The sequence below is a fragment of the Protomyctophum parallelum genome (assembly GCF_964188405.1).
Source record: "Protomyctophum parallelum genome assembly, chromosome: 13".
NCBI classification, from domain to species: domain Eukaryota; kingdom Metazoa; phylum Chordata; class Actinopteri; order Myctophiformes; family Myctophidae; genus Protomyctophum; species Protomyctophum parallelum.
In genome coordinates, this window is record NC_139708.1 from 22,146,875 (window position 1) to 22,158,898 (window position 12,024).

General features: G+C 44.5%; 1 protein-coding gene across 1 annotated transcript in view; it reads left to right on the plus strand.

The window, feature by feature from the left end:
- LOC310868547 (nuclear factor 1-like) overlaps nucleotides 1–12,024 on the plus strand; it is a gene marked incomplete at its 3' end in the record, with an annotated part of 44,771 nt that overhangs the window by 31,021 nt on the left and 1,726 nt on the right. The window contains exon 3 of the mRNA XM_083779007.1: nucleotides 7,029–7,560. Within this exon, the coding sequence (XP_083635133.1) occupies nucleotides 7,029–7,560 (532 nt within the window). The remainder of the gene's footprint in view (nucleotides 1–7,028; nucleotides 7,561–12,024) is intronic.

Sequence of the window (12,024 nt, forward strand, 5' to 3'; positions counted from 1 at the left end):
TCAAGCAGATAAATTGCTGCTCATGTTTAGAATATTTTCGAACGTTATTGTGGCGGAGAAAAGAATATATTCCGTCACTTGAATACTAGCCTACAACTGTTAATTAGGTGGATGTACGTACGTGCTGATTTCTGGCAGGTGGTGTCTTCGTGATGCTCAGAGTCACGAAAAGTTTGCCTGATATTTTAATAGGCAATTTAGCTGCGACTGACCTATCAGATCGCCAGGCTGGACTGGTCGTCACGTGACGAGTCTTATCTTACTGCGTAGTGTGCTTATAGTTCGTTCAACGCAGAAGAAAGTAGAAGGTAAGCATTAAGCAACAACAAAGGCAACTAAGAACTTGGCAGCTGTTCAGGCTAGGCTACTATAGTTTGATTTGAAGGAGCCCATGCATGCACTTTCATTGTTTCAAAGGTATGACGACGTTTAGGGTTAGCTTATAAGCTACTCGCTGAGGTTTGGCTAACAGCTATACAGGCAGGCTACATAGTCTATTTGGTGAAATGGTGAAATAACCAGACTAGTTAAAAAACGATGCCCGCATAGGCCTGCTCAAAACATACTGCGATATAGCCTATTGTAGCCTGTGGGCAGGGGTTCCCAAACCTTTTCATGTCAATGACCCCCAAATTGACACTAATTAGCCCGAGGACCCCCATTTGAAGAGATATGCCAGGGACCCCTATATATTAAGAAAAGATTTTTACGGCTCTAGCAGTGATTCTCAACCCGTTTAATTTCAAGGACCCCCAGTTTGACATGCATCTATCTGAGACGGTGAGACCCCACTTTATATTGTAAAATCAATGTTAATTTAACTCTGAGAGTGTACAAATGTGTGTACATTTGTACAATCTCAGAGTTACAGACCCATAAGGGTCCATTTGGTTACAAACTATCATTTAGCTGGGGACCCCCTGGAACTCCCTCAAGGACCCCTGGGGGTCCCCAGACCCCACTTTGAGAACCACTCCAATAGCTATACTAGATATGCCTATATATACCCTATATGCGTTTAAGGTCTGTGGTGCAGATATTATTATAAGGCATAACCCATGCTGCCATGCATGTATTTCTCAAGCCTCTATCAGTCTTCATGTTAAGAACCCCAAATTTACATTTTGCCATGCATGCACCCCCATGAAAATCATTGTGACAGGGACCCCCAAATTAATTTGTTTAAAAAATAAAAGAAAAAAGCAGACATACAAGTCCACATTGAGCTTGTACATTGGCTGTTATTTTTGACCCCCACAACCAATGGGGGTCCCTGGACCCCACCTACAAGTGGTGTAGTCGTAGTAGGTCACTCAAGGATACATTGGCTGCATTTACAGTAGGATATTATTGGTTGTAATTCTTTGTATTTCTTATATACCTAAAACTTTAATGGAATTACATTGGTCATTGCACTGAGCCTTCCAAGACACTGCGTAATCTTTGTTTCTGGGAAAGAGGCGAGGGACTTTTCAAGGTTGTTCTGGCACACAGACAGAGGGCAAAAAAAGCATAGTTAAGGAAAATAAATCAAATCTGTGCATGTGTAGCGAAAATGTCATTTGTATGACATTTGTTTATTATTGCCTATTAACTTCATTCCGCTTCAAATTGGGCTTTTCTACTTCATTTAAAGCTCATTGCTGACTTTATTTTATTTTATTACTTTATTGTTGTGCATCCACCACACGCATGCATACCCGTTTACATGCATAACACAAATGCGTAGTTCAAATCAATTATGATTTAGATGTTTGTCAATGTCTTCCTCATCACTTTCATTAAAGTACTCAACCACACGATTCAGCAAACATTATATGACAGGTCGAGCTGAGAAGGTTTTGGAGATGTATTGTCATTCTCTGGACTGACAATTGATGGGCAAAAGCCACAAGCCTATAAAGCTAATGATGGAGGGAAAGTTGTCTCCATAAATCTCAGAGGACGGTGACATTTATTGCTGCCTTTGGAAGACATCAGCTGACCCTGATGTCAGAGAGGCAATGCATCATCTCAGAAGATGTAGTCTTGTCGTCGTGTGTGTGTGTGGGGGGGGGGGCACATGTGTGTGTGTGCGTGCACACATGTGTGTGTGTGTGTGTGCGTGCACACATGTATGTGTGCACGCACGCACACATACATGTTCGTGTGAGCACAGGTATACCAGCAGTTTACTGTATTTTCGGGCATTTGTAACGTTTTTAAAAGGCTATTTCAATTTAAGCCACATAGTCGTATATGCAAAAGTATATTTGTTTATGTGATACTAGAAATGTGGGAGTTTGTTGAATTAATTATTATTAACTTTAGCAGTTCTGGAGTTGCTCTTTTGACAGCATGAGGCCCGTGCCGTGACAGCACCCACAGTATCTTACCAGTGGCAATTGGCTCATTAACGTCACAAAATAAATCTCATTTGGTTCGTGATAGTGCAAACCAAAATCCAAGTCCGTTTCCAATCCATCTGCAGTGGAGCAGCCAAAAGTGTCTCTTGAATCACATCACAGATGGGTCTTGTTTAACTATCTTAACAACTTGCAACCTGGCGTCCCTTTTGACTTGAGCATGTCATACGCAAAAGTACCCCCCCCCCCCCTTTAAACATTTCACAGTTTTTTTAAAACAGCAATCCACAGTCTACCCAACTAGTCTGTGGATCGGCTACTATTGAATAGGCGAAGTATATGATTGATTGATTGATTGATTCTTTATTTAAGTGTCATGCTTCCGAAGAAGCCCTGCCCATATGGACTTACAGGACACTTTTTACAGTTTACTTAAACAATTACAATAAACCGACATGACGGTTTGCAAACAATCATCAAGTGAATACCAAACTGACACCAGATCCTTACGAGGCAGATTACATAATATACAACATAAAATAAAATACCATAAAATAAAATACACCATTTGGCCTGTGACAGGAGACACATGTACCTACTTGAAGACTGTATATGCTGCAGCAGTGCTCTTCACCCTCATAGGAGAAATATTGGCCAACATAAAATCTATTTATGCTTTTGTTGTTATATGTTTGATCTTTCACTACACAAACCTCAGTGTTAATTAACTGTGTATATGGTTTTGGACATGTCAGGCATTTCGATTGAGAGGACTTCAGGGTCACTTTCATGTCTGCTCTGGCTTTTGTGTCCCTAGACAGTTTTTAAGTTGCTTGGTTCAATATTTAGATATTCATTGTATCTGTTCTTGTGTAGGAAATGAAAAGAAAAAAGTTAAATGAAAAGAATAAACAAAATAAGTAAAAACACGGCCCCCTCGTGCATTAGAAAGACGGTATTATTCACCAGAACCATGGCCGTGTATTGTCTAGTAGTCGAACATGGTTCAAATGGAGTTTGAAGTGCAATTGGTTTAGGAGGGACCATGTCTGATAAAATTAATATTAAAAATATTCAATAAAGCAACTTAAACACTGACTGGGACACACACAAAAGCCTTAGAAGATGTTAAAATACCCCCCAGAAGTGTTTTGAAGTGAAATACCTCTTTTCTTTTCAAAAATAGCAGGAAATAGCAGATCTAACAAGCTCATAAACGTGTCACGGTGCGGCATGTGGTATTCTGTATTTTTTGGTGGGGTATACCATTTTTACTCCATGCGCACACCATCATGTGACAAAGTATATATAACGTGTTCAAGTGGTTAAATGAACACTCAGGAGTTTGTAGTGTCGCCATTCTCAGCGAGTGGAAGCTATAAATACCAAGCTTTAATACATTCCCAATCGATGATTCAGTTAAAAATGCCCCTTCCCAGACAGATCATTCAGACTACTGTGTGGAGCAGGTGCAGCCCTGAATGACATGCTTCATGAGGAGGCAACATGGCTGGCATCCTGGCATCCTCGCTCACAGACCCACCACCGAGTCCCCACAGGGATTTACGGCGAGCGGAGCGCGGGGCAGATAACCAAAAAGGAGAAATTATATCTTTAAGCATTCACCCTCTCAGCTCCCCATGTTTCGATATACACTGTATAGCTGAGGTATATGAGTGAGTTTGCTCAAACACAATCCATTTCTTTTTTCTTTTTTTTTACCGCATCCCATCTCCCCCGTGTGCTCTATAACCGCATTGCCCTTAACCACATTAACCCCGATGTCCCTATTTTAGGGACATTTTCAAACGTTTTCACATTATGTTATTTTCAAAAATGATGAAAACTGCCGATCTGCAACGGTCACAATGCATTCTGAAGCGATGATGTATATTGTGAGATTGTAGATAGGCGGGCTATTTTCGCTATTCGGCGCACAACGAAGTATATAGGGCTTAAGTGGTTAAAACAAAATTCCGTGTCCCCCCTCTCTTGAATATGTTAATCTGTATTTTGTGTGTGTCTCTCTCTCTGTCTTTAAATCATCCGGGGCGACTCGTTCATGTGTCTTGTGTCTGGGTTTTTGCTGTCAAAGGAGTGTGGCTGACTGGGTCTGTTTCTCGCTCTTTGTTTGCTGTGGTAAACCCATGAGCAGCTGCCGGCGGTGGGGTCTGGTGGGATTCTGAACGCTGTGTGTTCTCGCTTTGCCATCCTCTGCCAAGGTGGCATTACGCAAACTGAGAGAGAGAGAGAGAGAGAGAGAGAGAGAGAGAGAGAGAGAGACAGACAGACACAGAGAGAGAGAGAGAGAGAGTGTGTCTGTGTGGGGGGGGGAGGTAGAAACCAAGAGAGAGAGAAGGGGAGGGGGGGGGGGGGTGCAGAGAAGGGTGGGAGTTTGCATGTGTTACAATGGCGCCCGTAGTAAATATGGAGTCGAGCTGAGGGCTGCGGGGATTGGTGCAGGAGAAACCATGGTCCCCTGAACTTTGCCTCTGTGTCAGAGAGGAACTTGTCGATTTGGCAAATTGTACACCGTCGGATGGGGCTGCGTGCTCTCTCTGTCACTCCCGCCCGCTCCTCAACCCTCCCTCTCTCTCTCTCTCTCTCTCTCTCTCTCTCTCTCTCTAGCTCTCTCTCTCTCTCTCTCTCTCTCTCTCTCTCTCTCTCATGCACTCTCTTGCACACACTCTCGCTCTCCCCCTCATTGCCACACTAACCCTCCCTCCTCCTCCTCCTCCTCCCTTCTCTCTTCCCTCCCTTTCAGCTCTTGAAGCTAAAGCATTGGCTGGACTACAGGCATCTTGTTGCCAAATAGGTGGGCCCTGCTCGCGCTGGCAGAGGCTCAAGCGATGGTTAGGGGAAGAACGCAGAGAAGGACGAGAGACGGCGAGCGAGAAACAGAGAGAGAGAGAAAGAGAGAGAGTTGGAGAGAAAAGGGGAAAAAAAGAAGCGTCAGTCTGCTTTGCCAGCGGTCGCATGCGCTCGTCCAACATTGATTCGGCTCTCCGTTTTTCTTTTTTTTTTTTTTTTCCTCTCTCCTATTCTGTGCACTGCACTCCCTGGCCCCCCCGACTGTGTGTGTGCGCGCGCACGCGCGCGCGCGTGTGTTTCAGAGTCTTACGCCGGGGCCCAGGGATCAGAACAGACACCACTACCAATTACACTTTGCCAAGGATTTTTTTTTCCTAGGTTCATTACTTTTTCTTTTTATTGGGATAGCACAAAAGAAGATCTGTTTGTTTTAAGTGCACCTACTCTTATTGTGCTGTCAAAGTTTATTCTCGTACTTTTTAACAGTGAAATACTGTTCACCTCTCTACTTTTAACTTTTTTTGAAGAATTAGATTTTTTTTTCTTGTTACAAGTTCAGTATTTTGAGACGCCGTTGTTTTTGCTTTTGTCTCATTAGATTCTGCACAAGGTCTGACTGCGGTGTTATCTGTGCCCCCCCCCCCTTCTCTAAAATCTTGGGGGGTATCTTGTATCGATTTTAAACTTTGGCCCACTGTTTACAGTGAGTCACATATTCTTGAAAGAAAATATCATTTTCAGCAAGTTTTTTTTTTAAATTAAAACAAATAATCTGTTAATCTTCCTCCCCAGTTACCAGTACCCGTTTTATATTGGGGAGCGCTGGGAAGGAAGGGGGGAAAAAAAGATACTGGTGCAGGAGATTTTTTTTTCCTCTCCTTTTTTTTTTTCTTTTTTTTTTCATTTTAAACGCTGTGCCAAATTTATGATGAGAGTGCAAAATGGTAACTACCAGGCCGTCTGTCTTCCTCTAGCAGTGTGGTTTTCTGTGGTGATTTCTGTCGGCTTTCAGTTTGTTGTGGAAATGTGAGTCTGGTTGGAGCTCCCTTTTGCATGGTAGCAAGAGAGATAGGAGGAAATGCTATGGCTGATCTTTTAGCAGCACATTTCAACAGTGGTCTTGTGGCGGCAAAGCTTGGCGTTGGTGACCGACCGGTGTGTGGCAGCCCTGGCACAGGATCACTATGGCGAGATCTGGGCATTGTTGCCCAGCGATATGTAGTGAAGGTATTAATGGTATAGCAGAATAACTTCTCTTTTACAGCAGAAAATTATATAGGGGAGCGCGCCTCGACTCAACTTTTCAGTTTTTTTTTTTTTCTTTCTTTTCATTCTGATTTGAATTAGTTTTTCATGTAGTTATTTTGCGCATGGGATTTGGAATGTCTTGGTATACTGTATACAAAAAGGAGGCACATGGAATACATTTTTATAGCATTAAAAATGTATACCGTACTGTATTGTTCAGTTCAATTTTGTATTTCCCAATCTTTTCTTTTTTTACTTATATTAATATTAATTAATTATAGCATATCCTCATGCATAATGTATTTGTAATCCTTTTTTGATTTACCATTAATCGGAAATTATAACAATTTACGTTAATGTTACTAATGATACTGTCTGTCATTAATATTTTACCACATTTGCTGAATTTTCCAGGTTGCCTCTTTTTTCCTTTCAGTTAAACAGCTGACAATTTAAAGCTTCAGTTTGAAACATGCCATTTTTGCATGCCTCTCTTAGACACAACATGTTGACTTTTCAGCTTCTTTATAGTTACCTGACAACAACAGCACATAACAGTAACAGCCTACCTCTCTCTCTCTCTCCTCCTCCTCCTCCTCCTCCGTTTCCCCTTGCTTCCTCCAGGATGAATTTCATCCCTTCATCGAGGCCCTCCTCCCCCATGTCCGTGCCTTCTCCTACACCTGGTTCAACCTGCAGGCCCGCAAGCGCAAGTACTTCAAGAAGCACGAGAAGAGGATGACCAAGGACGAGGAGCGCGCCGTGAAGGACGAGCTGCTGGGCGAGAAGCCCGAGATCAAGCAGAAGTGGGCGTCGCGCCTGCTGGCCAAGCTCCGCAAGGACATCCGGCCCGAGTTCCGCGAGGACTTTGTGCTCACCATCACGGGCAAGAAGCCGCCCTGCTGCGTGCTGTCCAACCCCGACCAGAAGGGCAAGATCCGCCGCATCGACTGCCTGCGCCAGGCCGACAAGGTGTGGCGGCTGGACCTGGTGATGGTCATCCTGTTCAAGGGCAGCCCCCTGGAGAGCACGGACGGCGAGCGGCTGGTCAAGTCGCCCCAGTGCTCCAACCACGGCCTGTGCGTGCAGCCGCACCACATCGGAGTCTCCGTCAAAGAGCTGGACCTCTACCTGGCTTACTTCGTCCACACGCCAGGTACGTGATGTGAGGGGGTCCACTCCACGCGCAGGCTTTAGCGCCGGCACATTAACGTGTCTGAAACACTTGCACGCGTCGCGCATGCAGGTACCGCACACAGTTAAATCCTCAGCGTTTAGATGCGAGTGTGTACAAATGTAACCAAATGGATGCAGAATTGTCGTTTTTTTTGGCTTACCATTTGTACATTCTCTCAGTTACAAATGTATAGATTAACAATGCGTATTTCAGTGTGTACAGTATAGGTATACGTGCTCATGCACATACGCACGCATGCAGCAGTTACTCGGAAGCACCTATGAATAAAAAAACACACGCAAACATCCATCCAACAAACACTCAGGAACACTGTAAAATAGATGGTCAGACTGACTGACTCACGCACACACACACACACACACACACACACACACACACACACACACACACACACACACACACACACACACACACACACACACACACACACACACAGGTCAGCGTCTGATGCTTCACACATTTTGGCAGGTGAAACACCGTTCAGAGTGCCAAAACTAGCACCTCACCGTATTCCCCCACATCTAATGCCAGCCTTTGATAATCACAACAAACAGCTACTTTATAGTGAGTCTGCTATCTCCTGCCTACAATAGCATTTAAAATGTGGATCATAATATATAAAAAAAACACCCAATATATTACCAGGTTTTTATAAATGTGTACACTATATTTTATTCTGAATGAATGCTCCCTGTCCGGCTGTTCCATGTGATTGGAAGCATTGCACAGGGCGAGGATTAAAAGCTGTGTTTACATAGAGATATGTTTGCGTTGGTACATTTGTTCATGTGTTTGTGGGCAAATTTGCTTATATCCAAATGTGCATGTTTTCCTGCGCCATCTGTAAACAAAAGCATCTGCAAACCTGTTTATTTCGGAGTTATTTCTCTCTCTGTGTGTGCGTGTGCGTCCACGTGCGTGTGCGTGTGTGTGTGTGTGTGTGTGTGTGTGTGTGCACGTGCACACACGCAACACACGAGAGAGACTGAGCGACAGAGAAGGAGCCTTATGTGCCAGTATACCGTGTGTTGTTGTTGTTGTTATTATTGTTGTATGAAATGACTGTGTGTCGATAGCAGTGCGTGTTGTGTGTTTGTGGCTTGTTGTCGGTGTGTGTGTGTGTGTGTGCGGTGTGGGGAGTGTGCGTGCAGACAGCTGGCCGTGTCCCAGGCTGTTTAGCAGGCACAGACGTCCTGTGTGTAGTCTCACCTCCCGCTCTTTGGCCCCACAGCCTGCCTCAGTCCGCAGCCTCACTCCGCTACCGCTCTGCGACACTATCCTATGGCCAACCAGCATGAGCTGAGCACACACGCACGCACGCATACACACACACACACACGCACGCATACACACACACACACACACACACACACACACACACACACACACAAGCACGCACATAAACAGACTCACACACAGTCTCGTTCACTGGCATTCTAACCACACTTAGGGATTATGGGTAAACAACGCACACGAACACACACACGAACACACACACACACACACACACACACACACACACACACACACACACACACACACACACACACACACACACACTACCTTGTGTGAACATAATCCCCCCCCCCCCACGTCTCTCACACACACACACACACACACACACACACACACACACACACACACACACACACTTACACATGTTTGTAGTACAGTACACACACATTTAGGATTGAAATGGCCTTGCTTATGCTTGGACAGAGTGTAGCAGTGTCTGTGTTAGCTTATGAGATGGTTTTATATTTGAGCATATCCAGGACAGGTGTTTCCCCCCCCCCGGGCCCTGGTGACTAAAGTTGAAGCAGAGGTGGCAGAGATGTTTGGAAAGTACTGCGTGTGTTTAGGAACAGCCCTAGATTCCCTACGGGTGCCATATTCCAAAATTCCCTGTTGTGCAATATAATACATTTTGCATGAAACTAGATGACCCAAGTATAGGACATTTTATTTTATTGTATTGTGATTTATATTAGCTGGTCATTTGCTTTAGCTGCTGATTTACTTGGCAGTATGGTGGAATGCTCAAAGTGTAGTTAAGCATCCTAACCATGTAGTCAATGTATGTTTTCCGTACATTTCAAATGTATTTTAAAAGTGTGTGTGTGTGTGTGTGTATGTATATATATATATATATAATTATATATATATATATATATATATATATATAATATGCAATGTAAATTGGGATTTATATTAGTATAAATTGACTTTAAATGAAATTTGCAGCATTGAGTGAATCTGTTAAAAATGGTTTTGACATTATTCATTTAGTTTTTTAACAAACGGTAATAAAATAAACGAAAAATATAAAGTTTCTAAATTAATAAAGTATGAACACCGCCTATAATGCAGAGGCCATTTGTGTGGTCATATAGGCGTCATATAGCAGCGTGTATAGGTGCAATAAAGCATCGTGGAGCTTTGGAGCGCTGTACACACATTGTGTAAGCGTTTTCTTTTCTCCTTCATATTGTTTTCTCATTTGCTATTTGTGGCACAATCATTTGACATCAGAAATAGGCTGTGAATCCAGCATTTCCTTGCTATAATAAATACCCTCCCGCCCTGGCTAGTTGTGTTTGGCGTGCCTCGTCATCTGGCTCGGGGTCAGCTGGCTTGTTGTCGTTGTCGCCATTCAGGTGCTTGTTGTCGGCTAGAGTCAGGTTCGGAGTGTAAACATGGACACCGCCCCAGCTCCGCTATACGGACGGCACCACAGACCCATCTCCTGCCCTCTTGCTATTATCCACCGGGTCTAAAGTGTATGTATTGTCTTACAGCAGACCGGGGATATACAGTTACAGAGCATTAAGTCGGCTCCTCTTGGCAGGGAGGCCCAGCGGTCCTCTGTGACGGAGCGCCCCATGCCGGGCTCCTTTCAGGCCAGTGTGTAACTCGGCGTGGGTTAGCGGGGGCCTCTGCGAGCGCTCTCTTCCTGTTCCTACAATGTGCCGTGGCCAAATGCCGCTCAGATTAGCTCCCAGTGAAGCCTGCATGCATGGCCCCCCCTCGGAGTGAAGCCTTTTTCACCCTGTGCCAAGGATTCACAAGCCGCTCTCTTCCCTCTCCACATCCCACCCGAGCAGGCTTGCTTACGACGTACTATTACGATGTACATCTATGCGCCTGTGCCTTTTTTTAATACACACATGCAAGTTTTTGTATATATGCATGAATAATATAATATATTAATTACATATTTTAATGTGAATGCACAGTATCATTGCTTCTCTAAAGCACTGCATACTGTGGTTTCTTTTTAAAGGGGTTATCACGAAACGTATAGGTTATTGTTAACATTTGTCAAAATATTTCTTTCCCCGCGTCTCTGTTCATGCTCACGTCTTAAAAAGCAGAACACATTTGCAAACTGCTTATACGAGGGAGGCTCAGAGCTCTCGCTTGGCAAAGACACACAAGTCCCATTTTACTTTTTTTCCCTCTCCTTCGCTGCAGGAGAGAGGAGACCTCTTTACTTCAATAACAGCAATAAAAAATATATTATACTGTGTAGAACCACCATCAGCGGAAAAACACGCATTCTATTTTACCTCTATATACCCTGTACTGTAGTCAGTGTGCTGCATTGTGAAAAAGAAAAGAAAATATAATAGTTTTTTAAAGGATGCCATGGTTTGCCTGCTTTGTGGTGGAAACCTAAAGCAAAAAAACACACGAAATAGCCCTGGTCTCTTTTTGGTTGGAGCTTACGGGTGCTGTTTGCGGGAGGCATGCAGGCTCCGGGGGTTAACCAGAGTTTACAGAGGACACGCAGACAGTGGCTCCATTCTAACCTTTCGCCGTGGCTTCGTTACAGTTTTATTCTTAGCTCCCCTCTCCCTCTCCCTCCCGCCGCTCCGCCGCTCGCTGTTTTCAGGGTGTCTGTGTCGTGTGGAAGCTATTCGGTTGCCAGGCCTGACGATTTGGAACACAACCACCGCCTGCCTCAGCCGCTTGTCCCTGTCGCCGCTCGCTGCGGCGTTTCACTTCACTCTCTCATCGTCATGATGTCACTGTCGCCAGCTGTGTGTGTGTGTGTGTGTGTGTGTGTGTGTGTGTGGTGGGGGTGGTGGTGGGGCAGCAGCGTGACTGACAGAACAAGAGAAGAAATCTCCCCCCCCCTCTTTCTATGTATCTGTCTCTATCTCTCTCTCTGTCTCTCTCTCTCTCTCTCTCTCTCTCTCTCTCTCTGTCTGTCTGTCTGTCTGTCTGTCTGTCTGTCTGTCTGTCTGTCTGTCTGTCTGTCTGTCTGTCTGTCTGTCTGTCTGTCTGTCTGTCTGTCTGTCTGTCTGTCTGTCTGTCTGTCTGTCTGTCTGTCTGTCTGTCTGTCTGTCTGTCTGTCTGTCTCTCTCTCTCTCTCTCTGTCCCTCCCTCACTCTGTGGTGTGTCTTGCTTTTGTCCAAT